At 46.5% G+C, this 24876-nt stretch overlaps 1 protein-coding gene across 1 annotated transcript in view; it reads left to right on the plus strand.

The window, feature by feature from the left end:
• The window catches only part of xylt1 (xylosyltransferase I), a 292461-nt gene that overhangs the window by 248316 nt on the left and 19269 nt on the right, over positions 1–24876 (plus strand). Inside the window, exons 7-9 of the mRNA XM_086000811.1 lie at positions 9200–9376; positions 12381–12643; positions 21243–21438. Coding sequence (XP_085856937.1) covers positions 9200–9376; positions 12381–12643; positions 21243–21438 — 636 coding nt within the window. The remainder of the gene's footprint in view (positions 1–9199; positions 9377–12380; positions 12644–21242; positions 21439–24876) is intronic.

Genomic DNA, 24876 nt, shown 5'->3' on the forward strand with positions numbered 1-24876 from the left:
TTAAATGGTTCACTTAAAACAATCTAAACTCCCGTGACAATCCGTGATCTGCGTTGTACGCCCCTACAGATCAGATTAATAAACTATACATACGTATCAAAATTACAGTCACATCCAATCTTCTTGGTCTTTACTTCAAATCAGTGTCACAAAGTCCTTGACCATTTGTCACTCCGAGTGCCTTTAGAGTTTCGGCGCCTACTTTATGGTCCCGGCCTTCACGTGGGGCATTTGCCCTCTTAATAACCGGCCTGAGGCTAGGCGACTGAAGCTCGGCACTTCCCGACTGAATTTAGTCAACTGACTGCAACAAGGTTTTTTAAAAAAATATTTACAACACATTAAGACATATCCTTATGCTTTAAAACTCGAGGGTTCTCAACCCTCGTGGAAGGTATTTCTAACTGGGGAAAATACTGAATCCACAATAGCTTAGTGGATCATGTAAAAGACATCACTATTTTCTCAACAATACATTCCGCCGCGGGACTCACTTCCCCGGCTTGGGTCTTTTCCAACCCCTTCTGCAGCTTTTTTTTTCAGTTTAAATATTTTAGTTAAAACATACAACAATTCCGTAACACTCTATGATCTGCGTGGGACGCCTCTACAGATCAGACATGACTAAACATTAATACATATAACAATAAACAATAAACAATACACTTGTTAAACAACAACCAATAGTGTTACTAAATCCCCAACCTGTGCAGCCTTACTGGACAAAGCTGCAAAGTTGATTGATAATAACAAGTAGTTAAATACTCACTCTCATAAACATTAAACATTGACACTGTGTTTCAGACAACCACCCACTCTTCTCTCTTTTTACCCTATTCCCTTTAGCCAAATCTTTAGCAAAAAGGGCCTTCAATTTGTCCCAGCTAACTTCACCCACTCGCTCTCCCTCTATCCTACTCCCTTTAGCCAAATCTTTGGCAAAAAGGGCCTTCAATTTGTCCCAACTAACTTCAAGCTGGAACCTTGCTAGTTCAATTTCCAGTAAATCGCTAGCTCCTTAGTTAATCAAATTCCTGACTTAACCTTCTCTCTCAGCAAGCTGGAACCTTGCTAGTTCAATTTCCAATAAATCACTAGCTCCTTAGTTAATCAAATTCCTGACTTAACCTTCTCTCTCTGGTACCTTTATACAGTCCTTTTCTGCACGATCCTGTTCGCGGGGCGTCAGCGCCTCGTGGCTGGTCCTCTGTTCCGTTTCTGAAAGGGAAGCAGTCACAACGGCAGTTTAACCTCCGAACCTTGTGAGTCAATTACCCGATGGCAGTACTGTCCAATGGAATAAACAGACTATGCGCAGCTATGCTTCTGGCAGGGAAAGTCCCAAAAATGTGGCAAAACACCACCTTCGGCCGATGGGATTTTTCCTAACTGAGCAACGTACTCGGCGTCTGTTAACTCACCAATTGGTACAGCAAGCCATCTCGGTGGAACCTCCAAATTGTAGAAGTGCCTTACTTCTTAGCTCTGGGTAATGACTCAATACACACTTGGATTCGTCAGACGGACAGGCCTTTTATTTCTTTTTCTTGCAAGGGGAATCAGCACCTCTACTCAAGGGGTGAGGCTACTATTCCAATGATACAGCATAAGCGTTCCATATTTATACAGTGTAACAAACAAGTTTGATTGACATTCCTTTGTTCCTCTATCAGGATACATATTAGATTAATCATCAGGTCTTATGACGTATTGACAGAAGGATCCTGGACACATAAGTCAACCGTTAATCTATAACAGGGCATGAATCGTGTAACCGGAGGTCCTCTTTAATCTTAATCATGTATTGGGAGGCTAGGTTTGCTTACGGTCATGAGTTGTCAGGTCAGTGGTTACTTCAAAGGAACCCATTGTTTCACTTCTACATTCTCATTAGGTGGGCAGACATCTGTTCTTGGCTGTAATCTAAGTACGTGCAATAGCTCTAGTTACACATCGACACTTGCCCAGTGTCAAGTCTGAAAACTTTTACCCAGCAAGCACTTGAAATTAACCCCTTGTATCATGTAGATTTCCTCATGCCCAAGCCATTCCTTTCACACTCACCACCATTGCAAGGGAGTACCGTTATGTCTCACCATTCACTGCAACTCACTAAGGCACTTCCAAAGGTGCACACAAATCTGTCCAAGAATGCAAAGTGTTGAAAATAAAGATTTCAGTGTTTGACACCACATTAACAGGAACTTTACATAAACATTGCATAGAACACCCAAGTGCCTACCCTTGTGTGTTGTTAGTTGCTATGATTGCACTAGGATGAGGGTGAGTGTAAGGGGTGGCTAGTGAGATGGGGATGTGATAGTATAGATAAAGAGGGATGGGTGGAGGTGCAAGATAAGTTGGTGTGAGTAAGGATGTGTAGGAGTAAGGTAGGGAAGGCAGAGTGATAGGGATGTGATGAGAGGCACAGCAGGATGAGGTGGAGTGTGGCTTTGTACTAACATTTCGTGATCTACTGAGATCATTGAAACATTTGCGGCACTGCACCCAGGTCCTCCTGACCATATCCCTGCTTGTGACCTCCTCTGCAAAGTGCAACCAGGCTGTGTTGATCTCCTGGGGAGGTAGCTTCATCCCATGGGAAGGGAAGAGGACCTCCCTGCGTGCTGTGACTCCCTCCATAAGTATATGGAGGGAGTCATGGGAGAGTCTGGATGCAGCCCTGTGCCTCTGTGCAGTGCACCTCAATGCTGTAGAACACTGACAGCACATAAGAACATAAGAAATAGGAGCAGGGGTAGGCCAATTGGCCCCTCGAGCCTGCTCCGCCATTCAATAAGATCATGGCTGATCTGATCCTAACCGCCAATCTACTATCACAGAACCATCTCCTGAATCTAACAGAATTAGACACACGAAATAGGAGCAGGATCAGGCTACACGGCCCCTGGACCCGCTCCGCTACCCACAGGGCCATGACCGATCCGAACCTAGACTCATGTCCAAATTCTTGCCTGCTCCCCGTAACCCTTAATTCCCTTTACTTCTAGGAAACTGTCTATTTCTGTTTTAAAATTTATGTAATGATGTAGCTTCTACAGCTTTTTGGGGCAGCATATTCCATGGACCTACCACCCTCTGAGTGAAGTAGTTCCTCCTCATCTCAGTTTTGAAAGAGCAGCCCCTTATTCTAAGACTATGCCCCCTAGTTCTAGTTTCACCCATCATCGGGAACATTCTCCCTGCATCCACCCGATCCAACCCCTTCACAATCTTATATGTTTCAATAAGATCGCCTCTCATTCTTCTGAACTCCAATGAGTAGAGTCCCAATCTACTCAACCTCTCCTCATATGTCCATCCCCTCATCCCCGGGATTAACCGAGTGAACCTTCTTTGTACTGACTCGAGAGCAATTATGTCTTTTATTAAGTATGGACACCAAAACTGTATGCAGTATTCCAGGTGCGGTCTCACCAATACCTTGTACAACTGAAGCAATACCTCCCTATTTTTATATTCTATCCCCCGAGCAATGAAAGCCAACCTTCCATTGGCCTTCTTAATCACTTGCTGCACCTGTATACTAACCTTTTGAGTTTCGTGCACCAGGACCCCCAGATCCCTTTGTACTTCAGTACTTTCCAGTTCCTTGCCATTAAGATAATAACTTGCTCTACGATTTTTCCTGCCAAAGTGCATAACCTCACACTTTCCAGTATTGTATTCCATCTGCCAAATCTCTGCCCACTTACTTAGCCTGCCTATGTCCCCTTGCAGGTTTTTTATGTCCTCCTCACTCACTACTTTCCCCCCCATCTTAGTATCATCTGCAAACTTTGATATGTTACACTCGGTCCCCTCCCCCAAATCGTTAATATAGATTGTAAAGAGTTGGGGACCCAGCACTGACCCCTGCGGAACACCACTAGTTACTGATTGCCAGTCTGAGAATGAACTATTTATCCCAACTCTCTGCCTTCTGTTAGATAGCCAATCCTCTATCTATGCCAGAATATTACCCCCAATCCCGTGATTTTTTATCTTAAGCAATAATCTTTTGTGTGGCACCTTGTCAAATGCCTTTTGGAAGTCTAAATACACTACGTCCACTGGTTCCCCTTTATCCACCCTATATGTTACTTCCTCAAAGAACTCCAGCAAATTTGTCAAACATGACTTCCCCTTCATAAAACCATGCTGACTTTGTCCTATTAAATTATGATTATCCAAATGTCCTGTTACTGTCTCCTTAATAATGGACTCCAAAATTTTACCTACCACAGATGTTAGGCTAACCGGTCTATAGTTTCCAGCCTTCTGTCTACTGCCCTTTTTAAATAAGGGCGTTACATTTGCAGTTTTCCAGTCTGCCGGGACCTTTGCCGAGCCCAGGGAGTTTTGGAAAATTATTACCAATGCATCCACAATCCCTACCGCCACTTCCCTCAAGACCCTAGGATGTAAGCCATCCGGTCCAGGTGATTTATCCGCCTTGAGTCCCATTATTTTACCGAGTGCCACTTCCTTAGTGATTTTGATCGTGTTTAGCTCCTCCCCCCCTATAGCCCCCTGTTTGTCCAGTGTTGGGATATTCTTAGTGTCTTCTACTGTAAAGACTGATACAAAATATTCATTCAGTGTTTTTGCCATCTCCATATTTCCCACCATTAATTTCCCGGTCTCATCCTCTAAGGGACCAACATTTACTTTAGCCGCCCTTTTTCTTTTTATATAACTATAAAAACTCTTACTATCTGTTTTTATATTTTTTGCTGATTTACTTTCATAATCTATCTTCCCTTTCTTAATTAATCTTTTTGTTATTTTTTGCTGTCTTTTAAAGTTTTCCCAATCCTCTATCCTCCCACTAGATTTGGCTGCCTTATATGCCCTTGTTTTTAGTCGAATACTATCCTTAATTTCTTTACTTAGCCACGGATGGCTGTCTTTTCTTTTACACCCTTTTCTTCTCAGTGGAATATATATTTTTTTGGAAGTTGTAAAATAACTCCTTAAATGTACACCACTGATCATGTATCGTCTTACCCTTTAATCTATTTTCCCAATCCACTCTACTCAATTCCGCTCTCATACCTTCATAGTCTCCTTTATTTAAGCTTAGCACGCTTGTTTGAGATCCAACCTTCTCACCCTCTAATTGAATATGGAATTCAACCATGTTATGGTCACTCATTCCAAGGGGATCCTTTACTAGGACATTTTTAATTAATCTTGTCTCGTTACACAGGACCAGATCTAAGGTTGCTTGCCCCCTGGTCGGTTCAGTTACATACTGCTCAAGAAACCCATCCCTAATACACTCAATGAACTCATCCTCAAGGCAGCCCTGCCCAATTTGATTTGTCCAATTAATATGATAGTTAAAATCCCCCATAATTATAGATGTTCCCTTATTACAAGCCTCAACTATTTCCTGATTGATACTCCGTCCAACAGAGTTGCAACTGTTCGGAGGCCTATAGACTACACCCACTAGTGTTTTTTTCCCCTTATTATTCCTTAGCTCCACCCAAACTGTTTCATTATCCTGATGTTTTGACCCAATATCATTTCTCTGTATTACAGTGATTCCTTCCTTTATTAACATAGCCACCCCACCTCCCCTTCCTTCCTGCCTGTCCTTCCTGATCGTTAAATAACCTGGTATGTTTAATTCCCAGGCATTGTCACCCTACAGCCATGTTTCTGTAATGGCCACAAGATCATACCCATATGTAGTTATTTGTGCCATTAACTCATCTATTTTGTTACGAATGCTACGTGCATTCAGATAGAGAACTTTCAAATATGTTTTGTGACACTTAGTTCCTGCTTTTGCCCTTTTTATTACTTTACCTTTTACTCCATACCTTCTGTCCCTTCCTGACACGCTCTGGTTTTTAATTTCCCCACTGCTACCTAAGTCTATGACCTTCTCTGTTGTCATTTTTATTATTTGCTCTCTAGGAACCTCCCCCCCCCACTAGTTAGTTTAAAGCCCTCTCTACAGCCCTAGTTATATGATCCGCCAGGACTCTAGCCCCAGCACTGGCCAAGTGAAGCCCGTCCCAACGGAACAGCTCCCTCCTGCCCCAGTACTGGTGCCAGTGTCCCAGGAAGCAAAACCCATTTCTCCCACACCAGTCTTTGAGCCACGCATTTAACTCTCTAATTTTATTTGTCCTAGCCAAATTCGCTCGTGGCTCAGGTAATAATCCAGAGATTATTACCCTTGAGGTTCTGTCTTTTAATTTGACCCCTAGCTGCTCATACTCCTTTTAACAGAACCGGCTTCCTAGTCCTATCTATGTCGTTTGTACCAACATGGACCACGACAACTGGATCCACCCCCTCCCACTGCAAGTTTCTTTCCAGCCCAGAGGAGATGTCCTTAACCCTGGCACCGGGTAGGCAACACAGCCTACGGGACTCTCGCTCTCGGCTGCAGAGAACTCTATCCATCCCCCAATAATACTATCCCCTACCACTACAACATTTCTATTTACTCCCCCCTCTTGAATGGCCCCCCGTTCCACGGTACTGTGGCCAGGTTGCTCATCCTCCCTGCAGTCCCTGCTCCTGTCCCCACAGGGAGTAAGAACCTCGAACCTGTTGGACAAGAGCAAGGGCTGCGGAAAATCAGCACCCGAACAGGGATTTGAACTCTGGACCCTCAGGTTAAAAGTGTAATGCTATACCGACTGACATGATCCCTTTAAAGAAACTGGCTGATGACGTGTCATCAAATGACGTCACCAGACCCGCCTCCTCTAATTGGCCGGGAAATGTGCTGGGCGGTCTTAACAAGCCCCATCAAGGTAAATTCATTTCCTAGAGCAGGATGGAGCCAGCAGCGGGGTCGGGACCCGCCACAAACCCGCTGAGGCCTGCAAAATCGTGGCCCAAATTTTTTAAATGGTGAGGAACTATTAAATGTTAGTGTTCAGAGAGATTTGGGTGTCTTTATACAGGAAACACAGAGAGTTAGCATGCAGGTACAGCAAGCAATTAGGAAGGCAAATGGCACGTTAGCCTTTATTGCTAGAGGGTTGGAGTATAAGAGTAAGGAAGCCTTGCTACAATTGAGACCACACCTGGAGTGCTGTGCACAGTTTTGGTCTCCTTATTTAAGGAAGGATATACTTGCTTTAGAGGCGGTGCAATGAAGGCTCACTAGATTGATCCCAGAGATGAGAGGGTTGTCCTTTTGAGAAGAGATTGTGTAGAATGGGTCTATACTCTCTGGAGTTTAGAGGAGTGAGAGGCGATTTCATTGAAACATGTAAGAATCTGAGGGGGATTGACAGGGTAGATGCTGAGAGATTGTTTCCCCTGGCTGGAGAGTCTCGAACTAATGGGCATAGTCTCAGGATAAGGGGACATCCTTTTAAGACTGAGATGAGGAGGAATTTCTTCACTCGGAGGGTTGTGAATCTTTGGAATTCTCTGCCCCAAAGTACTGTGGATGCTCAGTCGTTGAGTATATTCAAGGCCGAGATCGATAGATTTTTAGACTCCAGAGGAATTAAGGGATATGAGGATAGGGCGGGAAAGTGGAGCTGAGGTCGAAGATCAGCCATGATCTTATTGAATGGTGGAGCAGGCTTGAGGGGCCGTATGGCCTACTCCTCCTAATTCTTATGTTCTTATGTAATTATTTGTTTTTTTTTAAATGGTCAGCTTTTGGTCAGTCCGTGGATTTTTGTTTTGCTTGTTTGATTAAGTAAAGGAAAGAAAAAGTTCTCCAGTGAATACAGACAGGAGAAAGGTACGAACCACACACACATTAAACTGAAGCCTCATCTGCCTCTCAGGTGGACATAAAAGATCCCATGGCATTATTTCGAAAAATGCGGGGGAGTTCTCCGCGGTGTCCTGGCCAACATTTATCCTGCAGCCAACATCACTAAAACTGATTATCTGATTATCTCATTGCTGTTTGTGGTTCCTTGCTGTGCACAAATTGGCTGCCACGTTTCCTACATTGCCACAGTGACTACACTTCAAAAAAGTACGGCATTGGCTGTAGAACGCTTTGGGGAATCCTGAAGTCATGACAGGCGCTCTATAAAGTCCTTTCTTTCTTATTACAACATAACACTATAGACCCCGAGGGATATCTCTTTACGACTGATCTTGCAGATACAAGGTCAAAGCCAAGTGAGGGAGGGAAAAATAGAGAACTGCGTCACTTCTATCTTCAGTTAACTATAAAACCCAGTCACCAAAACCATCATGTCCATGTTCTTATTTTGAAGTTAGGATTTCAGAATTTCAAATTTTCAAACTTTTTGCACAACGAACATCAACTTGTTAATATGGCTTAAGTCCCAAATAACTGCTTTTAAAACATATCAGCTGATAGTGTGCACCCTCTTAATGCTGAGTATCTGGGTTTGTCTTTTCCTATGTATTTTACACAGTAAAAATGTCTTTACATATTTTCTGCCATCAATCCCATTCCATTTGGCCTTTTTATTCATTCTGTTGCTTTGGACTTCTGGACGATTAATAAAGGACACAGGGCCACAGGTAATTGGGTACATTTTGGTTGCTCAAGTGAAAACATATGGCTGTTTGGATTCAATCAAACTGTTCACGTGTAAAATCCATATTCACTGGTCTTTCATTTAATTTTAAGGAGGGGGTGGATCATTATTGTGGCTCATATACCATGTGATTTGAGCATGGATTATAGCTGTGTGAAAAGGTCAGGCCAATACTTTTAGACTGGCAGCTAATATGATTTGATTCAATACCAGCAGTGTTTTATGTAACTATGCTCCATGTTCCATTAAACTCACTAAGAATGAGATTGATCAGAAGCTGGCTTTGCTGCGCTGTGATGTCATTTCAGTGCAATGTACAATCATGTGGGCATCACACTGGCAAGAATCAAAACTAATTAAACTCGCTCGACGAATGTTGCTATCTTGAATTAAGTAAAGATGACGATTGGAAAATGATGAATAGGCTTTCTGGGAAATGTTAAATGCTGGGACAGATCACCTGTACTAGCAGATGCCTTCGTCACCCATTATTTATTAATTATCTTAAAACCGCCAAATAAATAAATTAGAAGCTTTGCAATAGAATTTTTGTCAGTTTTAATATTTTATTGCCCCTTCTGGTCATGATCAGGATGTGTCACGACCTAAAGGTAATGTTGTGGAAGATGTTTTCATGCAGCTGGAGTGTTTCCAAATACTAACGTCTCATTGCCTTTCCAACCCAGTCCTTCTTCCACACGGTCCTGGAGAATGGTCACCTTTGCGAGACAATGGTGGACAACAACTTGCGGATTACCAACTGGAATCGGAAGCTGGGCTGTAAGTGCCAGTACAAGCACATCGTGGACTGGTGTGGCTGCTCCCCCAATGACTTCAAGCCGCAGGACTTCCATCGCTTCCAGGTAGGCTGCTGCTCAGTCGCAAACCTGACTACAACTGGTACCACTGATGCTGTTACTACTATTACAACAACAACTTGCATTCAAAAAAGTAAGGCTGAGGTTGTGCAGCCATTCCAGCAAACTCCCACCGTAAGTCCACCAGAAAGGCTCACAGTCATACAGAATATCATTCCTGACTTCGGTTAGGATCATTTTAGTTCTGTGGGAGATCAGGAGCCAAATTGAAGGGACTCAAACGGAGCTGTGGAAGTACTTGGAGACGACAACACATTCAAAGTATTTGAGGAAAGGGAGGTTGGAGATGGAGTGATAGAGTGAAGAGAGAGGTTGAGGGCGGGTTTTTTGAGGAGGGAGTGATGACAGCATTATTAAAGGAAAGGGGACAGCGCTTGATGTCAGCTGGCATGGGGGCTGAGAAGGGAAGTTGGGTGGTTAAGAGTTTAGTGGGAATGGGATTCAGGGAACAGAGAGTAAATCTCCTGGACGAGATGAGCTTGGAGAGACCAGAGGAACTGATGGGGGAAATCAGTGCGAAATGGAGCTTCAGGGCTAGAATGGGAGGGGAACTGGGGGTTTGACCTGGAAGCAAGGAGAAAAGGGGGAAGCAGTGCAACAACTGAATAATGGTTTAGATCTTGGTGACTAGTCCATCAGTTCCTCCCACTTGTTAATGGTGATGGTAGAAGGGCAAAAGAGAGAACACTTTTGAGGCTGTTGTTAGTAGTGAAAAGGAATCGGGGTTATCTTTACCCTCTAGGATAATCCTAGTACCTGTACAGTAATGGGCAGTTTTGGCTGAGGTAAAGTTTGACATGGTCAAGCCAGATTTGGCAGTGGATGAATAAGTCAGTTGTAAGCCAAGTATGCTCAAGTTTAAAGGAGCGAAGCTGGGTGCCGTGATGGGGGAATGACCTGGATGGGAGCCAGTAAAAGTTTTGCTAGGGATGAAGGCAATGAAAGTAGAGGTGAGGGAGCAGTTGAGCAAATTGGCAGCTGAAGAGGTATCATGGCACAAGGCTAGGCTTAGGAGTTCCAAAGTGTAGTTGTAAGTGACTTGGGGAATCATATTTATTCAAGGCACTGATATATGAGGGATAAAGCAGTGCAGGGCATTGCTCTATCACTGGAGCTGGTCACAAGACCAGGCACTGTGGCCAGCAAGCAAGTAGACTTTTCATGCCCGATTGTAACTGGGAAGGCAGCAGCAGTTGGCTGGCGGGCAGGAACAGAATTTCGGGCAGCAGGAAACTGCCGGCCAGCAACAAAAGAACAGTCATTGGCAACAAGGTAAGTTGAGGAGAAGTGGGCTTTGAGACTGTCTCACAGGAGGGAAAGGGGAGAAGTCTGGGTGTGCGAGAGCTAAACTTTCCTTGTGGGGCCCAGAGGGAGAAATTGAAGCTTCCCACCCAGAATACATTGTGTGTCATTGATTCTCTCAGTGCTTCCTCCCAATAGTGTTCAATATGGAGGGGTACTGATTTGTCAGTTGAGGGGGTATTGATAGGTAATCAGCAAGATTTTCCTTGGCTTTGTTTGACCTGAAGCCATGGCACCAAGGGTTCACAGTCAATGTTGAGAATTCTGAGTGCCAAGCCCACCTGAATATATACCACTGTATCTCCACCACTGGTGGGTCTATACCGCCAGTGAGATAGGACATGCCCAGAGATGGTGATGGAGGAATCTGGGATATTGGGTGATTGATATGACGTTGTGGTAATGACTAGTCAGTCTGTTGCTTGACTAGTCTGTGGGACAGCTTTCCCAATTTGGGCACCAGTTCCCAGATGATAGTGGGAAGGACTTTGCAGGGTTGACTGATTTGGAATTGCTTGAGTTTTGTCCTGATAAAGAGAAAGAGAATGAGAACTTGCATTTATATAGCGCCTTTCACAACCTCAGGATGTCCCAAAGCGCTTTACAGCCAATAAAGTACTTTTGTAATGTAGGAAACGTGACAGCCAACTTATGCGTGATCTGGTGCATGGGTCTTTGCTGATTGGTCTGTCCAATATTTCTCTCATGCTTGTGTTGTGTGCCAATTGCTTACAATTTAGTGGCTTGCTAGGCCATTACAGAGGGCAGTAGGAGTCACCCGCATATAGTGGGTGCTTCCAAGTCAAAGGCCTCGATAGTAACCACCCCTCCTCCACCAACAACAGGCGGGAGAAGGTGGGGGGGTGGTTCAAGACTTTAATACGGGGAACACATCCCTAACATGACGCCCACGCACACCCCACCCTTTTTACAGCGGCGGATATCGGGGCGCCAGAGCGGCGGGACATTTCATTAATGTTTTAAATTCAGGCTCCCACGTTGCAATCGGGAGTCCGATTTAACATTCACTGCTGTGGCGCGTGTTTCCCGGGGGTTGGGAAACTCCGCAGTGAAAGGGAGGCAGGACTGGCTCCAGAAGGGAGGTGCCTTTCTCCGCACCCTTCTTGTGTGACAGGAGGAACAGGAGAACTCCCTCGGCCCTCAAGGGAACCTTCGGCCTCCCCCCGATGATCGCGGCCTCTCTCTTCCCCCTCCCCATCGTCTACCTCCCAACCCCAGCCCCATTTAGCAACCTTCCCCCACCCCACCCGCCCCTCCTGTTTTTTGGGCTAAGGAAAAGCTAGCCCACATTTCTTAATGTTTAAAGAGGCAAAGTAGTTGAAGGGGCAAGTAATTGTTTTACCATCTGCGCCCACCTCCACCCCCCCCCCCCCCCCATTTAGCTTATTCTGTTCACACAAGCAGTAACGAATTACCATCAGTGTGAGCACAAAGAACCCAACTTAATCCAATGAGAACTCATCACCCAGTGGAAAATCCAGGCCGTTGTGTTGCCTGACATAACCCTTTCCTTGTAACTAATGTCGAGCAAATGTTCCCATTTTACACTTTGGGTTCTCGCACAATTTAGCCTTTGTATCCTTCAGGGACATGGCCAAGATCATCTTGCCATCACAGATGTTCATAGACAGCAAGTGAAAATAATGAGCTCTTTTTATCCGCACAGCAAACTGCGAGACCAACCTTCTTTGCTCGGAAGTTTGAGGCTGCGGTTAACCAGGAGATCATTGGTCAGCTGGACTTCTACCTCTTTGGGAACTACCCAGCTGGCACAACGGCCCTGAAAGCCTACTGGGAAAATGCATATGATGAGCCAGATGGCATCCACAGCATCAGCGACATCTACCTGACCATGCATCACTCCTTCAGTCGCTTAGGCCTGAAGAGAGCAGAGTCTTCCTGGCATTCGAATGAGGAGAATAAGTGCAGGTGAGGGAGAAGCTGCAGCTCACTGCTGTGCAACTTGACAAACTATGGCAGTGCTGCAACCATACAGCTATAATAATGTAATGGTTGAAATACTTTTACTAATGTAATGAGAGTATAAAGCTTTTTGACAGAGTTTCCCCCTCAGAAATACGACTTTTTCCCACCATGTTACTCAATAAGTTAAGGCATTTATATTGCGCCTTTCATAACCTCAGGATGATCCAAAGTGCTTCACAGCCAGTGAATTACTTTTGAAGTGTAGTCACTGTTGTAGGGTAGGGAATTGCAGCAGCCAATTTGCGCCAGCAAACAGCAATGAGGTAAATGACCACATAGTCTGTTTCAGTGATGCTGGTTGAGGGATAAATGTTCACCAGGAGACCAGAACTCCCCTGCTCTTCTTCAAATAGTGCCATGGGATCTTTTTCATCCACCTGCGAGGTCAGGCAGGACCTCGGTTTAACGTTTCATCTGAAAGATAGCACCTCTGACAGTGCAGCACTCCCTCAGTACTACACTGAAGTGTTAGCTGAAATGATGTGTTCTGCAGTGAGGCTTGAACCCACAACCTTCTGACTCAGAGGCAAGAGTGCTACCACTGAGTGAAGGCTGACAGCCTAGTTGCTGCTTCAACTGGCTAGTGTATTGCTTGCTATGTCTGTTTGCTTCTTGTGTGGTGGGTGGGGGCGATTTTAACCCTACTCGCTCAGCAGAAACCCGGCGGGTGGGCCGCTAAATTCGCCCTGGCTCTTACCTGTCCAAAAACCACCATGATCGTAGCATCTGCAATTTTAACCTGCTCTCCTGAGCAGGCAGCAAGGACACGCGCCTGGAGCCAACAGGGTCCTTCTTTACATGTGCACATTGCAGCCTAATGACATCATTGAGACCCGACTGTAATTTTAACTCAGGGCTGAGCGGGGAATCCACCTGGAGATGAAATCGGGGGTGGGGGGGGAGCATATTTTACGTGGTTGATGCGGTTCAAAGGCTCCTTGTCATGCAGCATTCTCCCCACAGCCATCGGAGGGCTGCAGTAGCACGCGTAAAGCACAGTAGTACAATGTAACATAATTACCATTTTTAAAGAAAATCGGGTTATTCAATTGCCTGGAATTCTCTAACCACCTTACACTTACCTCTTTTTGTACCGATATGAAAGCAATCCTCACCTCATAAAGCAGCCAGTATGAACATGCTCTACAAACCTACCTGCAATGCATTTATAAGTTTGAAAAACTTTGATGCCAGTGTCACCCAAATGTTGATAGTATCAGCTGTCCCAGAACAGTAACAGTGAGCATTGACATAGTGATTATTATTTTGTTATGGTTATATATAATCACACAATGTGATTACTGTGGATTATAATCCATATGAGGAGCAGGACCCCAGTATTTTTCTGTGTCCCCACCACCATTCTTCTATCTTGCTCCCACCCACGCCCAGCATAGCTGAGGTACTGCAGGCTGTATTTACACAGCTTGCACGCCTCTGCCTATGTAGATTGGCTGTCTGAAAGCAGGTGGAAATCCCAATCTGCCTGAGCTCCAACAGCACTGTCAAAATTCAGAGTTTAAAGAATATCATTTTTGTAGCAGTTTTGATTGGAGACCTACAGAGGGTATTAGTATGTCGATGGATTAAAAACGGAATAAGCTTATTTACATTTATACTTCAGTTGAGAGCAGCAGGTGAGTAAATTTTCCCCTGTTCACTAATGTTACAAAAAAAAGTCAGCTAATGTATAAAGCAGGTCTCACCCCTTAATGCTTACACTGACTTTTTCATTAACATTAGAAAATGGAGGATATACCCTTGCGATGCTACCCATGTGACTCTGCCCCCCCCGCCCTCCCCCCCCCCCAGTGCCAAGTATACTCTTCACTGGCCTGACACGAAGTTCATTCAAGAGCAGACATTTATTCTGACTCCAGGCTTTGAGCCTGAAGGTTTAGATTGGATTCCTTCACCATCTTTCTACGGTGCTAAGTCCAAGGGGTCGATTTTAACCCCAAGGGCATTTTGGGCAGGTGGGAGGGGCGGACAGGGCGAATGCGAAACACACTTGCTGGCCTAAGTTTGAGGCCCTGGGTATTTGAACTCCTGGGCCTCATTTAAATGCCGCCGGTCCACTTCCCACCTATTCCAGGCAGGAAGAGGGTACAGAGTGGCTGCTGGCAAGGAAAGATCAGGTAGCCCTTGCGAGAGTCTCGCAGGAGAGATGGAGGAGGTTCCAGGGCAGAGGAGGTTGCAGCCTTCCTTGTGGGGCCTGGAAGAGCAGTTCTGCCCTTCCTTGCCCACACAAAGGAGTGTTTTACACTTGCCTTGGAGGACCTCTTCTGTCTACAGACCTGATTCAGCCTGGGGGGAGTCCCTGGTGGCTCTGCCCCTCAAGCCCCAATTAAAGCGTGAAAATTGATGCCGTAGGATCCCGATTTGCATAAATTCACGAGGTCCCCGCCTGGTTTCTACTAGACAGCTATGGTTAAAATCAACCACCAAGTTTTTTGAGACTGCAGCTGCACCTACCTGAACTTGCCAGTAAGTGGCGTCTGAACTGGACAGTTCCAGGTAAATCTGAATTGGTGCTATGTCGAACACGTGTCATGCGTTGAACTTCCACTCAGGTGTGTGCACTCGACACTATCGAGATACTTCCGTAGAGGTTCTTGTGAGTTTATATGAAGTTATTCAATGCAATTAATGTTTTGATGTTGATTTTTCTTTAGCCAATAGCAGAGTATTTGATATTGATATATTCAGCTTATGTAACTGAATGGGGGAGAATCTGTTTGAAAATTTGAACAATGGGGAATGGGAGATTTACTAATTGTCTGTACAGCGCTTTGGGACATCCTGAGGTCGTGAAAGGTGCATTTTAAATGCAAGTCTACCTTTCTTTTTTTCCTCATCTCATCTCACCCCGACACTGGATCCCAAAGCTGCAAGCATGAAGTTAGTTATCCAGCTGCTTTGTGCAGACCTCTCTAAACACTGAGTACTCTGAATTGTGGTTTCTGCTTCCTCCACTGAAGCCCATCACTAGAATACCACAGTATAGATATCAGGTGACAGAAGAAGTCTAGTGCTGGAATGTTGTCTTGGCTGACTTTGAATAAGGGGGAAATTCCAACCTAAGTGTTCTTCAATTGAAACATAACCTTTAAACAATTAAGACTGTTCTAATCCCAATCGTGCTTTTAGTCCATTCTTTAAAGTGAGCTTAAAGAAGAGTCCTGTATAGACATGTGGGAATCATTAAAATCATTTTCCTGTCCTTTCCGTGGCACCTCTGTAGGTGATATATGACACTCTGCAAAAACTAATAAGATGCGTTAGTAGGTCTACCATGGCATGGTAAGAATGACTTGAGAATGAGCCTCACGCCACAATAGGGCAAGTAGGCTGCACTGGCAGTAGAAAGATCAGCCTGGCCAACTCAGTAGGGAAGGATCACACAGGGACTTGGGTGAGACGGGCAGGGAAGGATCACACAGGGACTTGGGTGAGATGGGCAGGGAAGGATTACACAGGGACTTGGGTGAGGCGGGCAGGGAAGGATCACACAGGGACTTGGGTGAGACGGGCAGGGAAGGATCACAGGGACTTGGGTGAGATGGGCAGGGAAGGATCACACAGGGACTTGGGTGAGACGGGCAGGGAAGGATTACACAGGGACTTGGGTGAGGCGGGCAGGGAAGGATCACACAGGGACTTGGGTGAGATGGGCAGGGAAGGATCACACAGGGACTTGGGTGAGACGGGCAGGGAAGGATTACACAGGGACTTGGGTGAGGCGGACAGGGAAGGATCACACAGGGACTTGGGTGAGGCGGGCAGGGAAGGATCACACAGGGACTTGGGTGAGGCGGGCAGGGAAGGATCACACAGGGACTTGGGTGAGGCGGGTAGGGAAGGATCACACAGGGACTCGAGGAAGGTGCGTGGACTCTACATATTGAGAGGCCTCACATGCACAGGCCTAAAAAGGTCGACATTGGTGGGGAGCCTAAAATGTCGGGAGGCATGCCCAGCAAAACAAAGCAAGCTCCTGGAAAGGAGCAAAACTCAAAGTGCCAGGTCCCTGAAAAAGGGTAGGCCTCTTGGGATAAATATTATTGGATGGATTTCCAACAGGACATGGACAAGTATCTGAGTAAGTTTCCAGGTTTTTTGTGAGTTGTGTAGGTTTTAATGTGTTTGTTCTATTACGAGTTTAAGTGTACATAGTGAGCTGGCGGATGAAACCGTATGGCTGGTCACGTTTTGCAGATTTCTTTGGGCCATTTGGTTGGCTCATTTTATTTTAGTTGCTGGTTCCAGGCTGTTAGTGATAGATTTTCCTACCTGCCTAGTGACAATTAAGTATTTGAGCAAATCAGTGTGGTTAACTGAATAGCCATTGGTTAACTAAACCAATCGTTATAGTAAGGCAGATGATATATGCTGGACCTGAGGCGCCCTAGATACAATATATTATATAGCTATAAATAGAACTATGTATATTTATTCTAAAAGTGCACAATCATGCAAATATTAGATTTGATGCTGTATTATTTGAGCAGAGATGGCAGGATTGTGTCTTTCAAACTACATCCTGAAACTTCAGGGCTCCAACCTTCCTCTTCTCATGAAAAAAGCATGTTTTCTCCCAAACCACACGAATAGCCAAGGTTCCCTCTAGTACTCTAGCTCCCCTCGCATAGTATTCAACTGCATTTTGAACATCCTCAATGTTTTTTCCTTAATACCCTGCCTGGCAGATTGTTCAAACATTTATCACTCTTGAGTAAAGAATTTACTTTTCAATAATTTAAATTTCTGTCCTCTGGTCCTAATTTCCCAGCTTACTTTGAATTAAATTTCCTGCTTTACCTTATCTGTGTCACTTAATATTTCATAATACCTCAATGAGGTCCCTAGCTCTGCACCATTTTTCTAGACTGTAGAGCTCAGTGTTCTTTAATCTTACCCCATATTATATTTGGGATCTTCATTTTTCCTCTCTCGGCCTTCACTAAAACATGTGTATGTTTTAATTGTGGGTTGAACAAAGCAATGTAAAGTCATAGCATAAGTTCTGGATACTCTTGTTCAAACTGTAAATCCCAGTATTCTGAGTTTTTAAAATTGCTTTGCCATCTGTCCAGACATTAAAAGCGATGAGCGAGCTTACTATTACTCCAAAGGCCCTTTCTTTGTCTCCTTGTGTTAATTCAATTCCATTCATTGCATACTTATGACATTTTTTCAACCAATGTACAATATTTTGCATTTATCATTTACCACTTGTCTGCCTAATTTCACAACCCTTCCCCTTCTAATTAAGCAGACCTCTTTACTTAACCCTGCTTTCAGTCTGTTACCTTCACCATCTCTGAAGTTATTGCTATCAAGGTACCCCTCCAGCCTGTCCTTAGAATGGCATCAATTATTGTCGCTGTCGTTGATGTTAGGCTAATTGGTCACCGTTTTTAAATATAGTTCCTGTGATTGCCTGCTTCCAGCTCCGGGGAACTTCAGACATGCCCAGTAATTGTTTCCCCCTGTTGGTAGCCAGCGCCCCACGCATTTCCTCCATAGTCTCCTTCAGAACCCTACAATAAATCCAATCTGTTAATGCCTTTATCTCTGTTACACTAGGTTTAAAATCCTCTAGGATACCGGGTGTACGACAGAGATATAGTAACAAGTTAGTGTTATCCTCTTTGTGAATAATTTTAGAAAAAAATTATTTAATACTTTAGCTTCGTCAGTTTCACCAGCAGGTTTATCTTTTAGATTCTAACTTTGTCTAATTGCTCTTTTATTGTTATGAGACTAAACAAATGTTTCAGTACAGTGCTGAACACATTGTACTATAGTTATCTCTTGAGACTTTCTGTACCACTAATAGTGCTATCTGTTTTAACAAATTCCTGTATTCCTCCCAGAGTTCCTCTCCCTCCTTTCTCCCTGTAGCTTTTCCTCTCCCTCCTTTCTCCCTCCTTTCCCCCTGTAGCTTTTCCTCTCCCTCCTTTCCCCCTGTAGCTTTTCCTCTCCCTCCTTTCCCCCTGTAGCTTTTCCTCTCCCTCCTTTCCCCCTGTAGCTTTTCCTCTCCCTCCTTTCCCCCTGTAGCTTTTCCTCTCCCTCCTTTCTCCCTGTAGCTTTTCCTCTCCCTCCTTTCTCCCTGTAGCTTTTCCTCCCTCTTCTTTCTCCCTATTTATTAAAGATGATTCTATGACCCGGTGTTCCCAGAGAATAGTGCCACTCACACAGAGCACATCCCTGGGAAACAGCGGGATACTTTCCCTGCAAGCACTGCTCCCCAGTGGATACACCATATCACGGAATTACCCCTATCTTTTATTAATCCCATTTTAATTGTCCTGTTCATCTATTTTAGAGACAACTTGTTTAGTTTACATTTGCTTATATTGGGTATATTTAAAATTAATGAATTTCCTTTAGCTCACCCCTTTAAAGTTTGCCTTTTTAAAGTCTGTTTTCTGTCCTGGCCCTCACTGCTGCTGTTTCCAGATAATAATTGTATTGTGGTCACTAGTTCCCAACTATTACATTGTGGAAGTTACCCTGATCACTCATAAGAATTTGATCTAGATGTGAATTACCTTTACTGGGGTCCATTACACAATGGCAATCATGTAATGGACTCTCTTGCCTCACTTCCATATGGTTTTCCCAGTTTATATGGGAATAATTGAAGCCAGCCATTAATAGAGCATTATTGTCCATACATACACTTCATATCTCATCATAACATGTTTCAGAGTACTTAGCCTGCCCAGGGGGTCTGTAGCAGACCTCTGTTCTCAATCCTGCTTTCAATTTGCTTGTTAACTTAACCTAAACTGTTCAAATAGTGTCTCTTTCCCTGGGGCTATCAGTTCAGCATCCTTCATTTAAAAATTATCCTGAACATATCAGGCTACTCCTCCTCCTCTCCTTTCCTGAACATTCTTTCCTCCTCATTATTGAATTCATTCCTGTCTTCTGCAATGAGTCTTGTTTCTATAATCCCTGCATTTTCATATTACCCTGCTGCTATTTATGGATCCCATTCAAGTATCCTGTTCTAAATGCTTCTAATGTGTTTTCCCCTATGTTAATGCACTGTTCACAATATTCCAGGAATGCACAGTTATCAAACATGCGATTTCTAAGAATGTGAACAAAAAAGTAGCACCAGCCAGAAGGGTAGTGGGAGTCTGGAACCATCTCCCTCAGAAAGCTGTTGAGGCTAAATCAACTGAAAATTTCAAAACTGAGTTCGAGTGATTTTTGTTAGGCAAGGGTATTAAGGGGTCTGGAACCAAGGTGGGCGAATGAAGTTGAGATACAGGTCGGCCATGATCTAATTGAATGGCAGAACAGGCTCGAGGGGCTGAACGGCCTACTTCTGTTCCTATAACGCTTTACAATAGTGATCCTTCAACACTTCTCAAGCTGCGTGGGCCACCATTGCACTCCCGAGCGATTCGCTCCTCCTCCCCCATCGGAAGATATCTGGCAGTGAGTGACCACCGCACCCATGCTCACGACCAGAAAACTCCTCGGCACTATTCATTTTTGTTTTTGCTGCAGGGGCTGTACTTCGAAATGCTCCCTTTAAGCTCACTAGCACCAGGGGGTTTGACCTGGAGTCATGTACTCACTTTTCAGTTTGACTCTGTAGCTGCAAGAGTTCATCAGAATGATTTTTAACAAGGACTTAACAAGTAAAAATCTGACTTTCAGTTCACTTTTTGCGGGCTTTTGTTTTACTCCTTTTTTTGGCGGGATGAGCACAGCAGTTGGTGCTTTCAACATTTTTACTTGTGTCCGCTTATTTGCTAAGATTAGCAAACACTGAAATGTCAGGCCCAGCTGCTGCTTTATTGTAAAATTGATGGATGCACAACTAACAATAATGTTTTGTTACTTAAAAACTAGGGTTCTGGCTATTCTTATCAGCCTCTGATTTCACGTTCTTGCAGGCTGCACTTCTACTGCACTTCAGTTAGAAACCTGAGGAGCCAGTGGGCATTGGCATTGTAGAGGTGTCCCCAAAGCTCCAGCATTGGCACAGTCTACACGGCTTCAATTTATTGACTTAATCCAAATTCTGATTACCTGTGGTTTTTAGCTTCAAACCAAACTTTCCACTTCATGTGGAAATTACCCCTATCACGGAAATACCCCTATCCTTTTTTTTCCCCAAAAAAACTTTACGCTGTTCAAGGGAAAAAGGCTGGTGTATGTACATAGAATAATGAAAACAATAACATTAAATTCTCCTTTTCCTTTATTTGGCCTTGCTGTCCTCTGTAGAGCTTTCTAAATCAAGCCAGCGTGCGTTAATTTAGTAGGAACCAGTTAAAAGAAAACCACAGGGATTAAAGGCTTTTCCCCCCCATCTCTGGGGCTGTTTATAATGAGCTCTGTTCCAAATGGCTTTTCCTGTGCTGTTGGAGACTTTATGCTATAGGCCAAGTGCTCTACCTGAGCACTTTGTTGACTGGGCTTTTTGTTATTTTATGGTTAAGGTCATAAAAACTCCGGCCGGATGTATTATTTCACAGCTAACGTTTTTCTCTGCTCCCATTCTTTGTTCTAGATATTACGCCATGGGTCACCCGGTCTCGGTACATCTCTACTTCTACGCTGACCGGTTCCAAGGCTATCTGCTGAAACACCACGCAACAAATCTGGCTACCAGCAAACTGGAAACACTGGAGACTTGGGTGATGCCGAGAAAAATGTTTAAAATTTCTAATCCCACCGGTGACTTTGCCCGGCTACAGTTTGCTGAGGTAAAAAAACAATAACAATGCAGAATATTTTTTTTTTTATTGCTTTGAAGGACTTGTCTCTCTTAATTGGAACTGCCACATCTGCCAAATATTTAAATATCTTACATTCATTTCAAGCAGCTTTCACTCTTGCCACCCTGCCCAGGGCCACCATTTTCAATGTGAATGCGATAACTGAACAGTTTGTATGGGAGAATGGAACCAGCTGCAACCAGCTGGAAGGGGGCCATTGATTTGCTCATTTTGAAGACATAAGATGAACAATTTTGGACAAAATAACTACCAATATTAAATTGCAGTGTCCTGTCATCTGTCCCCATTCCTAATGGCGACTTCCATGCTAATTGTGTCCATGCCCATTATATTTGCAATTGCCTGTGATGCCTGTTGGCGCAGTAAGGGTTTTCCCCCTTAAAGCACTCAGCCATATGTTATGTTTGAAGTCACAAATGCCTGTGACTGCAATTCCCCGAGTAGAAAGCCTGGTTTGAGTCTGCCTGCAGTCCACCTTTTGGCTACCAGATGGTTCTGCACTGATTTGTGTTCTCAAAGTCCTCTCTGTCAGACACCTTAGGGAAGGTGAGTGTCAGGTGATGTTTTAGCCTTTTAAAATATTTTTGAAATGTTCCCCGAACAGACCAGAACAGAAATGCAGTCTCCTTGGGCAGTTTACTGACTAACTTCATCCCCCAGGGCAAATAAGTGCCAATGTTGCATTCAGACCACGTCCCCTGGCCTCCTCGTGTAACTACATTCCGCCCCGTCTGGGAAAGCTCTTTACCTGACTGGGGCTTATGTTCATGCAGCTGCCATGTCGCAAGTCCCTCCTGAAACTTCACTGCCCGTAATTTGCCATCTCCGCTGTCATCAACACAATCTGCACGGGAAATGTATCCATACAGAGGTGGACTGATCCCCGAAAGGGTGCAGCATTCTTCATTATTCTCATGGAAAAAGCAGCACGCTGATAATACAACACTATGGAATCATTCATGGGAACAGTCGCTAAATTTCTCATGTGGCCTGTCCACCCCTGGGCCCATACACGTTTAGAAATACCAATTGAACAAATACTCATCTTGACTGGAACCCTGAGCCATGGCTCAGTGGGTAGCCCTCTCGCCTCTGAGTCAGAAGGTTGTGGGTTCAAGTCCCACTGCAGGGACTTGAGCACATGAAGCTAGGCTGACACTCCAGTGCAGCACTGAGGGAGTGCTGCACTGTTGGAGGTGGCGTCTTTCGGATGAGACGTTAAACCGAGGCCCCGTCTGCTCCCTCAGGTGGACATGAAAGATCCCAGGGCACTATTTCGAAGAAGAGTAGGGGAGTTATCCCCGGTGTCCTGACCAATACTTATCTCTCAAACAACATAACAAAAACAGATTATCTGGTCATTATCACATTGCTGTTTGTGGGAGCTTGCTGTGTGCAAATTGGCTGCTGCGTTTCCTACAATATAACAGCGACTGCTTCATTGGCTGTAAAGCGCTTTGGGACGTGCTGAGGTCGTGAAAGGCGCTATATAAATGCAAGTCTTTCTAACTGTATTTCACCAGCAACCCCCTCACTGAGGTATTTCCCCCTTACCTGCCCCCTCCCCACCCGCCTCCTCCCCTCCCCACCCTCCTCCTCCCCCTCCCTCCTCCTCCCCTCTCCACCCTCCTCCTCCCCACCCTCCTCCTCCCCACCCCACCCTCCTCCTCCCCACCCCACCCTCCTCCTCCGCTCCTCCCCCCCTCCTCCTCCCCTCCCCCTCCTCCCCTCCCCCTCGCTCCTCCCCCTCCTCCCCGTCCTCCACCTCCCCGTCCTCCACCTCCCCCTCCTCCACCTTCCCCTCCTCCACCTCCCCTCCACCTCCCCTCCTCCACCTCCCCCACCCCCACCCTCCTCCACGTCCACCTCCCCACCTCCCCCTCCCCAACACCTCCCCCTCCTCCACCTCCCCCCCCCTCCTCCTCCACCTCCCCCTCCCACCTTCCCCTCCTCCACCTTCCCCTCCTCCACCTTCCCCTCCTCCACCTCCCCCACCTCCACCCCTCCTCCACGTCCACCTCCTCCACCTCCCCCTCCTCCAACTCCTCCCCCTCCTCCACCTCCCCCCCCTCCTCCTCCACCTCCCCCTCCACCTCCCCCTCCTCCACATCTTCCTGGACCCTCCTCCTCCTCCTCTCCCCTTCCTCCTCCTCCCCCTTCCTCCTCCCCCTTCCTCCTCCCCCTTCCTCCTCCCCCTTCCTCCTCCCTCCTCTCCTCCTCCTCCCTCCCCAGCTTCCTCCTCCCCTCCTCCCCCTCCCTCCCTCCCCCTCCCTTCCTCCCTCCCCCCTCTCCCTCTCCTCTCCCTCTCTCCTCCCTCTCCCTCTCTCCCCTCTCCCTCCCTCTCCCCCCCTCCTCCCCTCCCTCTCCCCCCCTCCCTCCTCCCTCCCCCCCTCCTCCTCCCCCCTCCTCCCCCCCTCCCTCCTCCCCACCTCCTCTCCTCCCCTCCCCTCCTCCTCCCCTCCCCCTCCCTCCTCCTCCCCTCCCTCCCCTCCTCCCCACCTCCACCCTCCTCCTCCTCCCCCTCCTCCCTCCTCCTCCCCTCCCCTCCCCTCCTCCCTCCTCCCACCCTCCTCCTCCCACCTCCCCTCCCCTCCCCACCCTCCTCCTCCTCCTCCCCACCCTCCCTCCCCTCCTCCTCCACCCTCCCCACCTCCCCATCCCCTCCTCCTCCCCCATCCCCCTCCTCCTCCCCTCCCCATCCCCCCCCTCCCCTCCTCCTCCCTCCCCATCCCCCCATCCCCCTCCTCCTCCCCCATCCCCCTCCTCCTCCCCCCATCCCCCTCCTCCTCCCCCCATCCCCCTCCTCCTCACCCCCATCCCCCTCCTCCTCCCCCCATCCCCCTCCTCACCCCCCATCCCCCTCCTCCTCCCCCCCTCCTCACCCCCATCCCCCTCCTCCTCACCCCCATCCCCCTCCTCCTCACCCCATCCCCCTCCTCCTCACCCCCATCCCCCTCCTCCTCACCCCCATCCCCCTCCTCCTCACCCCCATCCCCCTCCTCCTCACCCCCATCCCCCTCCTCCTCACCCCCATCCCCCTCCTCCTCACCCCCATCCCCCTCCTCCTCACCCCCATCCCCCTCCTCCTCACCTCCCATCCCCCTCCTCCTCACCCCCATCCCCCTCCTCCTCACCCCCATCCCCCTCCTCCTCACCCCCATCCCCCTCCTCCTCACCCCCATTCCCCCTCCTCCTCACCCCCATTCCCCCTCCTCCTCACCCTCATCCCCCTCCTCCTCACCCCCATCCCCCTCCTCCTCACCCCCATCCCCCTCCTCCTCACCCCCATCCCCCTCCTCCTCACCCCCATCCCCCATCCTCCTCACCCCCCATCCCCATCCTCCTCACCCCCATCCCCCTCCTCCTCACCCCATCCCCCTCCTCCTCACCCCCATCCCCCTCCTC

The sequence above is a fragment of the Somniosus microcephalus genome, chromosome 11 (assembly GCF_052327205.1).
Source record: "Somniosus microcephalus isolate GS21.2 chromosome 11, FLI_Smic_1.0, whole genome shotgun sequence".
In the NCBI taxonomy this organism is placed as follows: Eukaryota; Metazoa; Chordata; class Chondrichthyes; order Squaliformes; family Somniosidae; genus Somniosus; species Somniosus microcephalus.